Source organism: Lytechinus pictus, chromosome 15 (assembly GCF_037042905.1).
Source record: "Lytechinus pictus isolate F3 Inbred chromosome 15, Lp3.0, whole genome shotgun sequence".
Taxonomy (NCBI): Eukaryota; Metazoa; Echinodermata; class Echinoidea; order Temnopleuroida; family Toxopneustidae; genus Lytechinus; species Lytechinus pictus.
The window spans coordinates 8,841,788-8,861,890 of record NC_087259.1 but is presented as its reverse complement, the minus strand read 5'-3'; the positions used below and the strand labels follow the sequence as shown (position 1 = coordinate 8,861,890).

Here is a 20,103-nt window from a genome sequence, read left to right as displayed (position 1 = left end):
TGACTGGGAGATGTTGCGTGTCGTTTGCCTCCTGTCACCTGTGATGATAAGTTTTGAGTCATGTTCTTAACATGAAAGTTCAGTGTTTGTGAACTTATCGAAGGATACAACACAGTTCTCTGGATGATTTATTTATGACAAGTCATAAAAGAGACAAAAAAGAGGAACGTGCTCATATTCATCTAATTTGTAAAATGAAATAATGGGGGAAAAAGCAGTTTATCACAAAACGATTTTAGAACAAGTAGAGTAGATTGATTGATGGATATATACATGTATATATATATATGTGTGTGTGTGTAGAGAGAGGGAGAGATTAAAAGATAAGTATAGATGGATGGATGGATGGATGAAAGCACGGACGGACGGACAGATGGATGGATGGTTGGGCAGATGGGCGGGTGAATGGATGAGGGAGGGAGAGAGAGAGAGAAATTTATTGTTTGAAAGATAGATTCACAATGAACTTGCTGGCTATTCCTCCATCTTTGAAATGACTTTAGATTACCAGGGAAACTTGTTTATAAAAGAGAGGTCTGTCATCAAAAGATCAACATCAGAGAAAAGTACATCAATCACTTCAAATCTTACATTCAATGAATTCATTAAGAGAGAAAAATGTAATATAACTATCAAACATGAAATCTTTAATCTTCATATTTCAATTGTAGCACCGACATTTTTCGGGTAGGGGGAGGATCTTTAAATACAACTAACATGCAGCGGAAGACTTTAAATTATATATTAAATACAAATGATATAGAGGGAATGTATATCTATATCAGTATTTATTCCCTACCTGTCGGTCTACTAGGTGTGGAACTTAATATTATATCGATAAACTACTAAAAATAGTTAAACCTTAGCACATGCATACACAATCATATTATAGCATACACACAGTCATAAGCATTCAACAGTTAATATGTTACTTACTTAATAACTACATAAAAAGACATTCAAATAAAGTTTCTTTACTAACTTGATTAAAGGAAAAAGATGATTATTCCTTTATTATTAATAAAACGTATTTACATTATATACAATATATATATATGAGACGACTTGTCACATAATGATTAATACCGTTATCATGAGCTCCATATAAATGGAGTTGTTAACTTCATATCAACTAGAATAATGACTTTGTTTCTAGTTAAATAAACTAACCATAATGAAATATAGTAATAACTATATAGTAAACTAAACAAAATGAAATTATATATATAAGGGTCTCAATGAGATGGAGAGATGGCTTATGAGCCAATTCATGTCAATGGAAATCTGTACAGCAGGAATTAAAAATACAAGAATTATGAGAGGTAATTCTTGGAGGTCTGTTCTGTCTCCATCTCCAAAAGCAAAATTCATCTTTTCTCATGCCTTACTCTTCCGGGAGGAACAACCAAATTTTGACTTCTCATCATGAATTATTTCAACTTCCCATTTTTTGTTTTTACCCCTCGTGCTCATGCTGATCCCTGCCAAACTAACATTGAGTCACTAATCCAACACAAACTAATGCAGGGAATTAATGCCAAATCTGAATTATCTTGTCAAATATCTTGGCAAGGCTGGTTTTGATATAGGTGCGAAATGGGAGATATTTTTAGAATGTGATTATAAAGTATTAAAAGGTTTAAATTAGATTGAAGACAGAGATATTATGGAGTGTCTGAAAACAGTCTACTAATTCCTGTAGAGCACTCTTTCTAGGCACAAGAAAGTTGCTACTTATGTCAAAATTCGAAGATCAAGCTTTTTCTAAGCTTCCCCTAAAAAAAATAAGTAAATGAATAAATAAATACATAAATAAATACATATATAAGTAAATAAATAAATGAATAAATAACTAATTAAACTATTTCAGTCATATTTGTCATTTAAAGGGTGATTGTTTGTATTAACTGGTGTCATATTTTTTGATATAATAAATTAATAATGTCAAAGATTGTTAGAGTGTGTATCAAGATCAAGGAAAGAAAAAAATTGTAAATCAATGCTACAATTCTTGGGTTTCCTCTCAGAACGAAAGTTTATTTTAAAAATAAAAAAATAGAGAAATATATTGACAGTTTGATTAAAATCCACCAAGGAATAGTTATAAATGTTTAAATTTTTCATTTTGTGATGTTATGTGAGAAGCACCCCATTTGTCAGGTACATGTAGTTATTACCAGAGAGTTTAAAATAAGTGTACAAGTACATCTGCACAATTATGCATCAAACACATTTCATGTGTTAAAAAAAAGAAAATCATCTGTGAACATGGTAGTGTTTTTTATGGAAGGAGGGAGGTTGTCGAAGATATAATGCATCTTTGAGACAATGGAACCCCTTTCAGTTCACTGTTTGCAGAGTAAACAACCTTTGGTTCCTTAAAATATGTATTTAAATCAATATAAAACCAGTTATATTGTAATTTCATCAAACGTTTCAGCCAGAAAAAAAAAAAAAAATGGGGGTGAAAAGTCCATGTTAATGGTGGATAATCATGCATTAATTCCCAATTTATAAACTATTGTTAAGTGTTGACTATCGGTCTGCGAAAGCTTGCTATTTATGGGTGAAATTTTGAATGTGCAAGAACTGTGAAAGGACAAATAGTGATATATGGGCTCGAGGTACATGGGTTATTTGTATCCACATTTGCGGGAGGCTCTGCGAGCACGTGCCATTCGCTCTTTAAAGTATTTGGGCACTCTTGGAAGACGGCATTTTTTTTCCGGACAGGCTTTTGTCTTCGCTTTTTGATAATCAAAGACAGATTACAAAGAGAACTTGTTTATTTCCTTGTGTTATGTGCCAACAGGGACAGAGATGTAGAAATGGTCACATTGAATTGAGGGGATTAACATACCACTGCCTCTTTTTTTTATTGGAATTCGTTGCAGACATGGCTGTTTAAGAAAAGATAAATTTGTATGTGTGATACATATCTTAAAAGAAATGTGGCCATTTGGGGCACCATGTCGTACAGGAAAAGGAAAAGGGCCCAAAGTCTGGCCACGCCTCGACAGGCCCGCCCGCATTTTGATGAACATGAGGTCTGTTTTTGTTTAGTATTCTTATATCATTTTGACTGTCTTCTGTGTTTATTTTAACTGGGTGAAAGTCAATCCAGTTTTGTGTGCATTGATTTGAATGTGGAATCACTGAAATTTGTTGGTGTGATATGATAAATTATGTAATATTTGTGATTTTTATTCTTACTGAAGTATCTCAAGAGTTTTCTTCATTAACATTAAATCATCTTGCTTGTTACGAATCCTACTTATTGCTGGGAAAAAACATTGTCTATGTACAGTAGATTGATATACATGTACATGTTGGCCTAAATGTGGACACTAGAAATATAGATGTTTGTCATTTCTTGAAACTCTATATTATTCTGTTTTATTGTGTATGATACATGGACTTGATGCAGATCTTTATCAATGTACATGTATAAGCAGTCACGCACGTCTCCTCTGTTTTTTCTATACCATACACATCCAGTATACCATACACATCCAGAAATTTAAATTTGAATTAAAAGTATGAAATGACAAATAGAGTGATATATTACATGTACATACTCTATTCGTCATTTCACACTTGAAGTCACGCTTAAATCGTCCACACACATTCAGGAATTAAAGTTTGGCTTACATGTAGGTGTAACCTTAGGTATTATATACCACACACACACAACCAGGAATTTTAAGTGTGAATTTAAGCATGATATTACTTATACATTGCTGTTTTATATACAACACATAAGCAGGACTTTAAGTATGACTGTGTGTGATTTTAGGTTTGATATGACAAATATATACATGTACTGTACCACACACAGTCAGGAATTTAAGTGTGACTTAAGTGTTACTTTAGGTAAAATATAATTATACTGTGATGGATTATGTACTTCACACAACCAGGAATTTAACTTGAGTTTTGGTTTTGTGTGAGGATCTATTAGGATTACGGTTAGAGTCAGGTTTAAGGGGTTTATATTTGGCTCAATGTGTTTATTTTCCATAGGAGCAATTTTTGGTGAAGGAAATGTGATGCAACCTAAAAAATTGCCTGCTTTTGTTATATATTGAGGGTAGACTTGTAAAAGATTGATTGTATTTATGGTACTTTATATATAACAGTTTTGTTTTGTTTTTGTTTTTATTTTGTTTCCCATTTCAGCTCAAGAAATCACCGTCATTGAGGTCTCTTACTGGTTTACTAAAGAAGAAAGATAAAGACAATGAAACTGAAGGAGTATTTACAAAAAGGTAAGATTCTTTAAGAAAATAATAATAAGTATTGGCTTTACAGTTATCATTATTTTGAATGATTAGCTGTTACGATCCTTGCTTTTGGACAAGCCTTTTAGTCCATCGCCATTGGCAGAGGTTTTTTTTTTCCAATGGTGGGGGGGGGTGAGACACCTAAAAAATCTTTGAAGAATCTCAAAAGCGAGTGAGCGAAGTGATGGGGGCACTTTTGCAAGTTAAGTGAAATTGAAGAATTTTTAGCACACTTTTGGTGAATTTTGAAGAAAAAAAATCAGTATAAAAATTAAAATGTAAGTTTTCAACTTATGGGGGCAATTTTTTTATAAAGAGAAAATATTGAAAAAATAATTTGTAAAAAGGGTACTTTCTGCAGTCCTTCAGAAAATTCATTGGAATTCTCTAAATGTAAAATTTCACAAATTAACTTCAGTTTCTAATGCAGTCATTGATGACTATCAATACCCAATAGATTGAATGAAAACTTCCTTTTAATCCAGTGAGATAAAATTTTGTGAGGGTCCTCAATTTCCTTTCTGGATATAAAAAAAAAGAAGTTGTACTTTTGCCCGTGCGTGATAACCATCAAAGGCTCTCCCTCGCTGGCCCCCGATGAGTCTTCGATGAGTCTTGGCCCGTACCTTGGCAAGTTTGTAGAAATCTACCAAGTCCAAGGTTGATTTCATGTTGACAGAGGGGCGGGGAGGACTTCATTAGTACTTTTATGTCATCATGCATCATTGAATCATCTCAGGGTGTGTGAATGGACCCCTGGTTTAAGTAGAGGGTGGGAATAACCAGGGGCTCGTTGTTAGTCTTCTTAACGTCAGGTCAAGGGTTCATTCGGACTGAAGGCAGTATACCGTTTGGGGTTAATTATTTGATGGGGGAATAGAGTTCTGAGATTATTTGGTTATGACATCCTGAACATAGATTATGAAATTCAAATCTGTATATATCTATTTCATTGTACTAAATAATAACCATAGTTCACATCATTGAAGAACGAAATACCTTTCTGCACATTTGAATTCCTATTTGTTTTTATGTAATCAAGGAATGTAGATTACATGTATATGGGGTCAAGTATTGATAAAAGTTGTGGGCAACTCTTTTTAGTTCTCATTGAAGACAATAATTAATAATTTTATCCATTCATGACAATTGAAAAGTTGGTTGACATCATTTTTGTTTTTACAGTACATCATTTTTGTCACTCAAATCACACTTTCAAAAATGGGATGCAAGTCATATGCTATGAAATATTAAGCATGTGAATGTGTTATCACAGGGGTTGTGTTTTTATTATTTAAATGAAACATTATACTGAAATATAATTTATACAAGTTGTCATCAATCATCACACCCCCCCCCCCCCCCCCCGGAAAAAAAACCCAATAAAATATTTTAATGTTAGGAGTCGATGTTGAAGAATTTAATCTGATTTTGTCTTCTTTTAAAAGTTCAAAAAGACAATCTTTGAAGAAAAGGTAATATTTACCCGTGGGTGTGGTTCGTCTCTCAAAATGTGAGTTTGATTGTTTAGGGGTTTGACATTGAAGTTTGTTGTTGCACATTGGGTTATGTCAAACATATTTCCTTTAATAAAAAAAAATCATTTTTCTGTGGCATGTTTGATATTGAATTCAAATTATGAATATTATAAATGAATTTAATGCAGTTTTTTTATGGGAATAATATGAAGGGTGTTTTAAAAAAGACATTGGGTTATGTGAAATATATTCCATTTTCACAAATCATTTTTCTTTTTCTTGATATTGAATTCAATTATGAATGTTATTGATGAATTTAATGCAGATCTTTTTTATGGGTATCATACGAAGGGTGTTTAAAAAATATTAATCCATGCTGTTTTTGTTTTTGTTTTATGAAGTCATGGCAGGTTGTGTACTGTGTGTGTGTGTGTAATTGAGTTTTACGGATGTGTGTCAGTCAGATTTGATACTTTACGCCTGGTACCAACCATCAATGTCACTTTGGGTTTGCTGGTGTGATCGGGGGGGGGGGGGGGGGGGCATTGTAGTCAGATGAAGAACCACATACTGATGTTTGTGTTGGTTTTATTTCTAAAAGGACATAGAACACTTTAGACCAAGCAACGTTCATTTGTAGGATAAAAATACATTGATTGTTGTGCCTTGTATCCTCTGGAAAGGACTTTATATGAATATAGCAATTATTAAAATTATTGTTTTAAGTTTCAGAGAGTAAGTGCATGACAATCATATCACCTGATAATTCAGGCTATATCAGCAGATCTTTGAGTTAAAGATAAATGACAGTTGTGACGATTTTAAAATGAGTTCGTACAGAATCCAATGAAATGACCACCAAAGTGTCTGTTTGTATAAATAAAAAACATGTGCCAAAGGATTCTGGAAGAAATTGTGCAATTGCTGAGAAATTAGCAAATAAGCACGGGATTCGGGTCAAGCATCGGGCCGACATTCAAAGCAATAATAATACACTGTCCCACGTGCGCTTATCTGTGTTGGTGATCTTCAGTGTGAACCTTTTTCAGCCAAGATTTCACAAAGTTCAGTTTATGTAACTGTACCAGATCTAGATCCTCGATGATATAGTGACAATTAAGCCTGGTTTTACTGACTTTCTCCTGAAATCAGTGTTTACTGCAACTACTTTCATTTATCTTTAATTTCAAATTAAGTTCTCTCTTTCATGAGTTTGTGCATTAAAAGAGAATGAAACCCTGTGAACAAGTTAGCTTGTGAGAAAACATAAAATCAAAGAAAAATATATCAATTAAAGTTTGAGAAAAATTGAACAAATAAAAAAAAAGAATTGAGATCAAGAGTAATGTGGACATCCTCCCATTGGCAATGCTACCAACGTGTATGATATCACACTTATACAACTCCCTTATTACTTTTCTACATATTTTACTTTAATTGTCACTTTTAAGTTTTATCAAGTCTATCCATAGATCAGGTATATTTTTCTATTGGAGGATATGTAATAGAGGGTTTATAAAGTATATAATGGACAAAGAGTTAGTACTATCATAAGAATGAGAAAAAATAGATGTTTTGGGGGTAGATTTTCAGTGAACGATAAGGAGAGTTATGTTGTGACATCACAAATCTTGGTTGTATTGCCAGTGAGAGGATCTCCGTAGCATCAGTAGGTGGTTTCAGACCGCCTCGAAGTTCGTCAGTTCCAGGTATTCTCTGATCGGGAAATTTACCGCGATCAGAAAATACCAGGTATTTTGGTAATGTGAAAGCAAACTATGCGTAATTTCCCCGAAAGAAAATACCCGCTAAATAGTAGGTACTTGGCGAAATTACGAGAACTTTCGTGGGGATTTTTCCAAGGTCGCAGGTATTTTGGCGATGTGAAAGCAAATTACGGGAACTTTTAGCCCAGCGTGTCGTTGGGTGCGGCGCCGTGGGTGGCTGCTGGGCTAGTGATTTTGAATCTCGCGCCTTGCTTGCTTATCAGACCATACTGCGCATGCTCGTAACTTCAGGAACTTATCCCGAAGGGTATGTTTCAGGGCGGTGTGAATGCAGGAATAATTAATGGGTATTTTTCAGCCTAAAAAAGTTCTCGTAATTTAACGGGGATTCTTGTGATCGAGGCGGTTTGAAACCACCTAGGGATTTCAACATCCAAATGTTCACAACTTTCTTATTGTTTGTCCAATTACTCTCAAACCTTTGCTGATCTCATACTTTGATTTTTTTTATTCATTCTAACTTGTTTCAAAGGTTTCTTTAACAATGATGAAACAAACATATAAAATGATTTATTGAATTACAAATGTAACATTTAGATAATGTTAGAATGAAAAATGATTAAACATAACTTATGAGAATAATGCTTGACTGAATAGCTGCCAGGGGATAAGGGCTACTGGATAACCTAATAAATACACAGGTTTGTATAATAAAAGTGATGCCACTTATTGAAGAACCATGAATTACTTTAAAATATTGATCAAGTATCGATTAGATATTGATATTGATCGAAGTATTATTAATTATGTATTTATTATATTGATATTATTGATAAAGTATCTATTGATGACGTATTGATTGTGATTCACTATCCTAGGCGATCTGCCAGTGTGCTCGGCCTCGCGACCACGCCCGACAGCGACAGACACCCAAGGCCGCAAAGGACAACGGAAGACACGGATGTGACCTCACCGACCCACGGCCGGAAGATAGGTCGGCTGCTCGACATCAAGCCCGATCGTACACAGGTCATTGAACTTGTCAAGCCACCCAATGGGCCGTTTGGGTTCTACATCGCCAAGGGAACTTCAGCAAATGGAAACGGTGAGTTCATTCACAGACCTGGCTGCTAAAGTTGGTATCCACTAGCAGATGGTCTAATTCTGAGATCATCTTACTCCATCATGGCTCAACCCATTTGGTGTTCTATCAGTTGGATCTAATTGCCGTTTGGTCCAATTATCACCTAGTCTTACAATTATTTAGCCTGATGACCAGTTGCCTCTCAGTTTACTTACCATTTTTACCTCATCAAAGTTATGACTTCTGTTTGATTTACAAATTTACGTTTCCAAATTCTATACAAATTCAAAGTAAGGCAGGAACAGGTGTGAACAATTATCAAAGTTGTGTTTTGATGATATCCTATGAGCTGTTCTTTACAGCGAAAACAGAACACAGGCATTCTGCGAATTTGAGGTTAGGTCGTTACAGTGACCCTTCTGACAGGTTATTGTCTTCTGAAGTGACAAAAGAATGCAAATCTTTAAGATGACCAAACCAGGTGTTGGCTATTAACGTTCACCCTGGAAAATATCTTATACACTGACCTTTTGGGGCAGAAGCGAAGGGGCCAAGAAATTTGACCTCAACATCTGCGTAAAACCTCAGCATTGCGGTCCCGCTCACTTTTAATTGTTCTTCTAAAGGGTCATTAACTTCTGTAAAGATTTGTCATATAGTGATATGGCCTCTTAATCGACGGCTTGAATCTAATTGCAAACTCATTGAAGAAAGCTTTTAAGAGGGATGGCGTCTTTAGTGAACTAATTCTTTCGTCAAGTCTAAGCCACCTTCATTGCTAAGTTTAATGGCTTGCTGGCAGTGAAATCATGCGGCATATGGAAATCCTTTTGGCAGCAAATTTTTTTCTTCATAGAATTGTCTATATAATGCTTATTTGGTGTGTCTTGATAAAAAAATACTAAAGGCCTACTTCCGATTTTCATTTAATAGTTAATTTAAATATTTTAATGTACTACATTTTTATTCTTAAAAAGACATAGGGATATTCTATCAATTCAAATACATATATGTCATTTATCCAAATTTTAAGCTTTTGATGGAAGGTGAGGAAAAATCTTCTTGCATTACTTTAGTAGTATGTTTACAGTACATTTATGTAACAAAGAAGTATTTTAAGCATTATTGTGTTACGACGATAGAAGATTTTCATACAGATAATTTCTGAAATTCTCAGTCACACATATATTAGATCATTTTTTAAAGCCAAGGTTCAAACAAAACATTTTCAAAGCCAAAGAAGTAAATTACTTCATGTTTCAAATAGATCTTTTGCAAAAAAGGGGTTTCTAAAGTGTAACCAAAAAATATTTGATGATATTCATTTCAGACAATATATGCTTCCTTTCTAAACTACACAAGTGTGCTTACATTAAGATGAACGTATGCATTTCTCAACATCTTAATACAGCATAGTATATGAATCATCTTTGTTCTCTCGTATTGACTCTAAAAAATGAATAAACAAAGTTCATTGATTAGAATAAAAGAGGTGCAAAGATCAGAGATTCGTCAATATTCTCAATTCTTCCCTTTTTTGTTGACCTGTCGTCACTCTTTTCATATATCATTGACAAGTATTATAAAGAGATCCTCAAAAATATCTTATATGTTGGTTTAAAGCAAACACAAATTAGTGTCTAGAATTTTCATATATATTAAGACTCAAGCTATTGTGGTGATTGTAAACTCCCCTTCAAAATGGCTTCTTTTGTTCTCAGATTTTACCTTTAAAGGACAAGTCCACCCCCAACAAAAAGTTTATTTGAATAAAAGGAGAAAAATCCAACAAGCATAACACTGTGAATTACAATATATCAAAATATGGAAGTTTAACTTTCACTTAATTGCATGATACATTTAGGGCCTATATGCATATCCTGGTCGGCATGCAAATGGAGGACTGATGACGTCACCCACTCACTATTACTTTTGTATTTTATTATATAAAATATGAAATATTTTAATTTTGTCCATTATCATGTGAAATACAGATTTATTCCTCCCTGGTCATGTATAGCATAGTTTTAACATTTTGTGGATCAGTCAGGTTAATTATCATTTTTAAATCTATAAAAATTGAAATATTTCAAACAATAAAAAACAAAAGAAATAGTGAGTGAGGGACATAATTGACTCTTTAATTTGCATATAACTGTTTTGTGAAGAAATAAGCGAAACTTTCAAATGTCGTGACTTTCTTATTACATTCAATTTTGATGAAATATTCAGTGTTATGCTCGTTGGATTTTTTTTTCGTCTTTTTTCTTTAAATCAACTTTTTACTGGGGTGCACTTGCCATTCAAATAGATAAAATTTGGGGGGATCTGGCATAGTCAGTTACTTCAAGCTCTGCTTGTAACAAGACACATGTTATACAGGTGATACCAGTTATTTTATACCTTTAGAAAAGGGAACTTCTTGAATGCATTTACTTCTTGGAATAGTATGTTCTGTAAAAGGCAGCAATCATTGATATATCTGCAGAAGGGTTTTAAGTAGTGTAACTTTTCTTGTAACAAGTGCCTTCTTGCTCTGAAGATATACAGATATTCTGCCGGAGCCCCTAGATTTAGGTCCCAAGTGGCGAGCAGGAAGTTAGATCAGGGAAAGTTGCGATGACATGCATGTGAACATGAGGAAATTATTCATGTTTCCTTCTTCGCTGTGGAGCGTTGCAGAATGAGTTTAGAAATGTCCTGCATCGATCCGGCGCCCGTTGCAGAAAGAGTTGCAATCAATCGCAACTCTAAAAAATCATGCGCAACTTGATTTTCAACCAATCAACAGCGCGCATTTGGGACTTGCGATTGATTTTTTGGCTTGCGTTTAAATGCAACTCTTTCTGCGACGGGCCCCAGGTGGTTCTTTGATCATTAGGATCTCTCCCCCTCTGTCCCTCTCATACTCTTTCTCTTATTCTCTCTCTCTCTGCCTCTATTTCTCTCCCTCTCTCTTTTTCATTCTCCCTATCTCCTCTCCCTCTCGCACCATCCTTTCTTCCCCTTCTCTCCTTTATAACATTTTCTCTCAACATTAATTTATCCCTTTTTTCTTTTCTCTGCTTTCCAATCAATACATTTTCACCTTTCTCTCTTATTTTGCCCCACCTCTTATTTTTGCCTCTTTTTTCTATTTTAGTGTCCCCTTTTCTCTCTCTTTTTTGTTCCTATCTCTCTCTATGATTCTGTATATTTTCCTCTCTGCTTCAAATATCTAACTCTGCTCCTGCCCCTCCCCCTCGCTACCTGTATTTCTCTCCATATTTCTCTTTTTGTGATTTCTCTTCTTTTGTGCCAGTTCATTGTTTACTGTTGATCTTGAAAGTCCAGGTGTTAGGAAACATCTTCTGTTCATATCCTGATCTCAAAATAAACTTCATTGGAAAAAAAAAGCAAACTCAGTTTTGGCAACAATTCCGAGATTCAGATCTTGGCTTGGAAACGACAAAAAAAATACTATTTACAGAATAAAATTGCACTTTATTCTTGACCTCTATTCCTGACATGTATGCTGGCATAAAAATAAGATTAGGAAGGATTGAATTAGTATTTGCTGATGCTATCTGGATCTGTCCGTTTTATCCTTTGTTTTATCACATTAGATAAACCAACATTTGGTATATATCCTATTTGTGTGAAATGCTTATGATCAACATTATTTCTTGTTATTTTATTTTATCTCTAAATGATGACCTATGCATTTTTATCAGTGAGTTAAATATCAGGGCCTCTTCTATGGTTTTAATCATGACATGAAATGAGTTCCCAAAAGAGAGCTTTATCCACCCATGTTTTTGTCTTATTTTTGATATTTTTTTTGGGGGGGATTATTGATTTACTCTTCTTTTTGTGAACCTGGGGCCCATTTCATAAAGGACTTGCAACTGTTGTAACTTTGCCATAATGGCAGTTACCATGGTAACAGGGCTCAGCAGCCAATCATAATCAAGGTTACCATGGTAGTTGCCGTAATGGCAAAGTTACAACAGTTGCAAGTCCTTTATGAAACAGGCCCCTGGTCTAGTTCATCAACATGAACTTCTTATACAAAAGTAACAGAATTCTTCTCCATCTTTCTTTGTTCATTCCCAGACCGTTGACTTTAACTGAAGGTACAATGTGTCTGTTTCAGTGCAAACGAAAATTGAAAACATTAGCAAAAGCTCACGAAGCAATAAAAGTACCGTCAAATCATTTCAGCTTGCTTGGGGGCGACCCAAGAAGAAAATGGTAGAAGCAAGTGGCGGAGGAGAGTAGGAGGGTTGCCTGGAGTGAGGAGGATGCACCGAATAGAGTAAAGTTGAGGGAGGAGATGAGAGTTGTTTCTGTGAGTGCAAAGTGAATCCAGCCACCCCTATAGTCAGGGACTAAACAGGATTTAAAACCTGAATTTCTATGACTGAGACTCGATCATTAATTCTTTGTATCTTTTTGTCTTTGCTGCAGGTATCTTTGTAACGAGGCTCGGTGATGGCCATCCAGCCAAGATCCTGGCGGGCCTCCTTCAGGTCGGTGACGAGATCCTTGAAATCAACGGTCAGGACATCAGGAGAAAGAAACTTGATGATGTCTATGACCTCATGATGGACAATGATTCTTTGGTGCTTCACGTACGACCTTTGAAGTCAAGGTCGGATTATGGGTCATGAGGCCGGTGACCCTAGAAACGAACTCCAGGTCAGATTATTGGTCACGAGATCAATGGCCCCAGAAACTGTGCACTTGCAGGGTTGGATGAAGCCAAGAGCAAAAGGACCAGGAACTAGCTCTGACCGAGAAGTAGACTTGCCAGTCGCAACGTCAAGGTTGCCAGTAACCAGGACTCTTGGAGCCATCCTGAATCTATAGGATATGACTGTAAATTGTTCTGATACGTTCCACTTGCAACGTTCAGAGCTTACCACTGCTGCATCGAGAGGCTGTCTAAGTGTACATGCTGCCATCTTGATTAGCATTAGAGAATGATGATGTCTTTCAAGTCCTTCTTGATGTGGACATTGATAGAATGAGAGCAATAAGGTTTTAAAATAACCAGGACTCTTGGGCCCATCCTGAAGTGTTGGAGATAATAGTCGAATAGTTCATTCTAGCACCAACAAGTCGGCAAAAGGGGCCAAGATATCGAACGGTGGATAGGTCGTCTTTCCACTGAATGTATTTCATCTGCCACGTGCCAAAGAGATGTCTCTTGTTTAACCCATTGCCTATTGGAACTGAGTGGTCCCTGTACAGAGTCTATGGGAATCACAGAATTCAGTAGTCATCGGGGTCAGAGAAGGGATTGAATGCCCTTATGGCTTTTCCCGATAATTTGTTCTGTTGAATATAAAACAATTTTGTCGAGTCTCACTTTTTGGAACCTGACAAGAACACTTGAAGTTGTTTATGAATAATCTGTAGAGATTGGTATTAAGCCTGTCAGACTTCATGGAAAAACCACATGGCTCAAGTAGGGAATATGCTAACTTTTATAAAATTAACAATAAAGCTAGACTCAGAATCTCTTCCGTAAAGACCCTGTTAACCTTCTAGCAGCACCAGATTGATATCTATGGCACGGTTCAAATTTTGCATGTGAATTGGGCCTTTTGTCACCGCATCTGTTAGTATATAAATAAATAGTACACATCAGGGAGGGCAATGGTAAGAAATACCCATACAAGATATTTATGCAACGGTTCTGAATATACACCGCAGGCGATATCTAAGGGTAATTGGACTGTTTTGAGGGTACAGTGTGTGGGTAATTAGACTAATACCCCAACAAAACAATGTTCATTATTTGCTTTATAAAATACAAATGTGTATCCTTGTTAGCCGATAGACCGCCTATCGCCTCCAGCCCTCCACACAGTGACCAGTCATTATATTTTACCTATGACCGCTCGTAACCGGTCATTAAAAGATCTTGCAAAAATGAATGCCTGATCATGTGTGCATTCACAACTAATCATTTCTTAGGATACCAAGTATTCCTTAGAATCTTCTTTTTCATCTTTATTATGATCATTGAATATGAAATATTGCCTTTTCAGTCTATAATAATGATATGTCTTTCATCTTAGTAATGTCAACATGATATATATATATGCAAAAGAGCTAACATATTTCTATAAAATAATCTTGCAACGCAATATGATCGGACACCTTGAAAACTTTCAATGCTTCCAAATGAAAGAGTTGAAATTTGTCATTTCGGAGTCTTGGGGTGTAGACTTTAAATGTGTTAAACTAAACATGTTGACACTAAGATGAGTTGATGCATTGCAAGATGATTTGTGTAAAGTCTCCATTCCTCCACAATACATTAGGAAGAAACAAATCACAGAAATGGGACATTTAACACTGAAAATTTAGAAATCAATAAATTCTGAAGAAAAAAAACCCTTAAAATTGTGATTAAATTACAAAAATCAATCTAAAATCAATCTTTAAGTATATAATACAAAGTAGCAAAAGGATACTAATCACCCTGGCCAAACCCTCTATGGGGTGCCTCTGCCGACCATCTTTTTCATTACCATGGCAACCGCTGTTCCATTTTATCTAAATTTTAATGCGACTTTACACAGATGGCCATAATGTACGCTATCTATATAGATGATTTTGTGTAGCAAAGAAAATCATTGAAAACACAAATTTCAGAAGTGTAATTTACATTTTGTCAAACCGAGAAATGGGGACTTTACATCCGTGCTTTAACCACTGGAAAATCATACCCTGTATGGACCCTATCCTGGGCAACATACTGAAATTAATATCCACTAGTCGATGTGGAAACGAAAAGTTGTGGTCTTGTCGTTTAGTTATGTGTCAATGTATGTCGGTGATATGAGTGATACAGCTTATTTTCTCAAAGCAAGCGATGATTTCAAATTCGGTGGTGTTGTTAGTGTTGAGAATGTGAATCAGGCTGCCTAACATAGCACCAACCCTGCATGTTGGCTTGCAATGTAGGTTTTCAGGCAAAATGGCCATAATTTTCTTAGATGGTTTTGAATCTGTGTCTATAACTATGATTTGTGGAGGTTTCATGCATTCATTACGCTTGATTTAGGTCATATTTTGAGAAAAAGTCCAGTGGAAAAAAATGCAAAACAATGTCAGAGGGAGTCAATTTCATGCTTGTTACTAAGGTAACAGCATTAATAAAGAGCCCGCTAGTTTGAATTAAATTAGTTCACCCACTCTTTATGTAAATCAAGGTACATATAACGGTTGACTCAGGAACGAGATCAACATAGTAAGGAGCATGAATTCAGCACCATGTGACAAAAACCTGTCTTCATTATTTATTCATTCTTTCTTAATATTTGCACTGAGTGAAGTGCAATTAATGCATAAAGTTTGCAGAAACCATTGTTTCTGACCACTGATTCAAGACCACCTATGTGAAATTAGGTCTTCATGCCGACTTAAAGAAATATCATAATTGCACCAACCACTTAAAAATGTAATTCAGTAGTTAATAGTAGTTTCTTTTCTACCGGATATGTGTTGTAACACATATGAAACGCTCTTATATTTCTTTGCATATGACGTTACATTATTAGTCTTCCAAATCCCTTTCGAACTTGGCTGATCATTTCTTGTATACACACCATGTAATTCATTAGTTAATGGGTCATGTTTCACGAGAACATGCAATCAATTACACGTCACACGCTGCTGTTATTAGCCTTTGAATCCCTATCTTATGATTGGCTGTAAGCACACTTTGACATCGAGTTGTAGCAGTTGCTATTGATAATAGGTTTCTGTGAAACAAGCCCCTACTTGGGAAATGTCTTTCAATTCAACTAAAAAATATGCCTTATTTTAAATTTCTTACTTGTTTTCAAGCATTTCACTAGATGCAAATATGCATCTTTTTTCTATGACACACAAATTAACTATTTCTTGTGTTATTTGGTAAAGTGGTATTAATTGCATTTAGTGTTTCTTTTCTCGTCAAACTAAAAAATAACGCACTTGTAGCTTTCATCTTCCATTTTCCTCTTTGCTTATTTCAATATTTGTGAACCACAGAATGTGAAAGACATTTGCACAAAACATACACAACATTCCAGATAGTAGATAGTAGTAGAAAAGTACCTGATTAGATCACATCTTCAGCCCACGAAGGATTAAAAGTTAATTTTTTTTTTCAAACATTTTCTTACTCCTTTTTTTTTGGCAAAAAGAAGCTGCTGAAAACTGCTTATCTAATAAAAGAGAGCCAATGGAGTAAATTATAAAGTCAAAAAGGGGCCTAAGCTTTCGATCCTAGCAGAATCTTCGTCGGAGGCAAAATGACCTTTTGTCCTTTTTTTTTGTTTAGTATATTTGCAAGTTAAAGGTCCACAGAGACTCCCATATTCACATGCATAGAGAAAAAAAAAGTATTTCATTAATTATAGATTTTTGCAGATCTGTTGACACTTGATAATTATTAGAATGATCAATATTTAAATCGTTAAATTGGCAACATATTGAAATCTCCTTAATTGCATGAACACAAAATTCTCAATGGCCATTCCATTTATCTCAAAGTGTTATTCATACATACCTTTCTCATATTTTTAACAAGACATTTATGTCTAAATAATAGCATTTGAATTACAAATATTGCCAATTTGATGTGAAAAGATTATAAGGATTGTTGATGGGCGAAGAGAAAAAAATGAAGGAAGTTGGATGTCAGTTTGATTTTGTCAATTGTATTTTTTCGGACATGCTGTGTTTCTTGTAGCTCATTTCATGTTGCAGGTGGGTTTTCTTATTTTTTATGGGAGAAAAAAATCAAAGATACCGTACGTAAAGTATACTTCAAACTAACATATGATTTTTTTTCATGTTGAAAAAAGTACATTCTATTTGGTGATGTGTCTTTTATTCAAGTTAAATGTTCCCTTACAACTTAGCATAGTCTTTTTCCTGTTGTAATTGGATTGCTTTTCCTCAAAGTTGCTGGCAGTTTTGAGGGAAATATTTCAACATTTACCTTTGCAGTTGTTAATACATATTTCATGTAAAAATAATTCAGTAATATTCTTATAAATATATCAGGATTTTTTAATATTCTGATTATTTGTATTTATTTCATATTCTAAAGGAAATAACTTATGTGCTTTTGCAATAAACAATGCGTGTTCTAAGTGGAACTTTGCATTTATATTACTAGTAATTGAAATTGTTTGCAATACCTATATTCTTTTGTGTAAATTTCATGGTTACTATTTATATGAGTTCCTAAGTAATGGCTCTTGCCTCTGATTTAGAGGATGTTTCATAAAATTGTTTGTAAAGTTATGGACAAATTTTATGGCTTATTCAAATGTGGCTAGCCACTTGTTTGTCTTAATGACATTTGCCGATGTTGAAATATGTAGATGTTCAGTAACACATGCACTGTCCTTTAAACATATTTCCAAACATATTTTGCCCTATATGTGTAAATTAGTTAGAAACTAAGTCATACTTCGTTAATATGGAATGTAAACTTTTGTGCTTTCATTTTAGTAGTGCATATTCAAATTACTCATAGAAGCATTCATAACTTTACAATCAATTTTAGGAAACCCCCTCCCCCGACATGTATCCATCTTGCTGTCTCCTTGGGTAAAAACTTCCAGAATGAAATCATGTAATTCGTGTGGAATTAAAATGATTAATTCACTTTTAAAAACATATCTCAAAACTTCGTTTTCACCGTGGGAATAAGATATGTGTGATTTTGAATGAATTTTCTATATCTTTTTGTGCATGTATAGGCCTATTAATGTGTGACTATTGTTCATCATCATGTAGAAAAATTGTATACTTATAGGCCGAGATTTTCAAAAGACATTTAAAACAAGAAGGGGTGGACTATACAGAGATCATTCATAATTGTTCTTAAGTCGGCACGTACACTAAAGAAATCTTTAATAAAAAGGCATGTTTGGCTCAGGGCACTAAATTCACATTTGTTGGTATGGTTTTGTACCATGAGGTATGTAGATTAGCGCATTGTATTTAAATCAATTCACATGTACCATAGTACAAATGTCATATTAAGTTTGAAATTAAGTGCCCTGGCCATATTTATTGGACCTTTCATGATATATGCACTGAATTAAGCACAATTTTACACAAAATCTATACAGTCCAATTAACCCATTTAGTTTTTAAACATCTGTTGTGAATTCAGGCCGTAGAGATTATGTGAAAAATGAAATTAATATCTATCTATTTACAATTTGTACCTTTGTAAAATTGTGTGTATTCTAAGATTTATATGTTGTATTTTGTACATAGTCAAAAGAAAAAGTATTGTAATTATGTAGATTCTTGCATGATAATGAATCCAAGGCAAAAATAAAATTGTATGTTTTGGGAATTCATTTTAATTTGCTTGGTGTCTTGTCTTGTTTCTGTAGTGTGATTATTTTATTTTTTATTTTATTATATCATTTTTATTGTGTTGGCTCAACTTTTCATGAGTTTTTCTGTCAAAACTTTTATTTTGATATTTGAGCCAAAGACAAAGGTATTTGGTCATTTTTTTAATTTTATCAAAATTAAGATCATGGTCGAGTGGTTATGACTCTCACCTTTCAAACAGAGGGTCGTGGGTTCGATTCCTAGCCATGACGTAGTTTCGTTCAGCAAGAAATTTATCACACTGTGCCGCACTCGACCCAGGTTAGGTGAATGGGGATACCTGACAGGATTAATTCCTTGCATGCCCTGTGCCCCCGCGATGGTAGCTCGAGCTAAAGCCAAGGTAATAATAGCAAGACCTTTGTATCCTCAGGCAAAAAGCGCTTTATAAATCCAGCTATTATTATTATTATATCTATAACATCACATTCTTAGATGTATAAGTTCTTTTAAAATGATAACAGTAAGTGAGATATTTATATCATTTTACATGAAAGATACATTTATTCTTTGAATCAGAACAGTATAATATTGTTATGATGAATAATTTTAGCTAAATTATGTCATTAGGCCTGAATACTGACAGTTTTCTGTTGAAGAGAAGTATTATAAAGCTTTTATTGGGAGACTGTTGAAAATGTTTTTGAATATATTCAAAAGTATTGGTTTAATTATATTACATTCCTTTTTGTAAATTAGGATTCGAGTTTTTTTGAAAAGGGGGTTAATTGAAGGAAAGAAATATATAAAATGCATTGATAATTAAGTAGTAATCAGTAATTAAGCTGTAAAGGGGAGGAGAAAGGAAGAGAAAGAAAAAGACAGGGAAAGAGGGATAGAAAGAAGAGAGGGGTAGGGAGAGAAATGATGAAGGATAGATAGACAGTGAGAGGAGAAATTGAAAGAAAAGGCTTAGAGAGAGAGAGAGAGAAACGAGGAATAGAAGGAAAGAAACATGAGAGAGAATGAGAGCCAAATCGACCAGATCAAAAATACTGAACAGTCACAAAGGTAAAGTATGTAAAGGGGTACTCCAAGCTGACAATATATAATTTGGTATTTTATTATGTAAAATTATGATTATTCATATTGTTTCCTCCAAGGATTTGATGGAGTTACCCTTA

The 20,103-nt window shown here is 34.5% G+C and overlaps 1 protein-coding gene across 1 annotated transcript; it reads left to right on the top strand.

Moving 5' to 3' along the window:
• The first annotated feature begins 2,700 nt into the window (after nt 1-2,700).
• LOC129277711 (uncharacterized protein KIAA1614-like) lies at nt 2,701-18,945 on the top strand. Its single transcript, XM_064110126.1, has 4 exons — nt 2,701-3,047; nt 4,180-4,268; nt 8,367-8,593; nt 13,022-18,945. Exons 1-4 carry the CDS (start codon nt 2,925-2,927, stop codon nt 13,222-13,224), a joined length of 642 nt encoding a protein of 213 aa, XP_063966196.1. The 5' UTR covers nt 2,701-2,924; the 3' UTR covers nt 13,225-18,945.
• Nucleotides 18,946-20,103: the final 1,158 nt, after the last annotated feature.

Bases quoted from the DNA above. Each gene is read 5' to 3' on its own strand.
- LOC129277711 (XM_064110126.1), top strand. From the start codon at position 2,925: ATGTGTGATACATATCTTAAAAGAAATGTGGCCATTTGGGGCACCATG. The intron at 3,048-4,179 runs GTCTGTTTTTGT...TTCCCATTTCAG, and splicing joins CGCATTTTGATGAACATGAG to CTCAAGAAATCACCGTCATT. The intron at 4,269-8,366 runs GTAAGATTCTTT...TCACTATCCTAG, and splicing joins GAAGGAGTATTTACAAAAAG to GCGATCTGCCAGTGTGCTCG.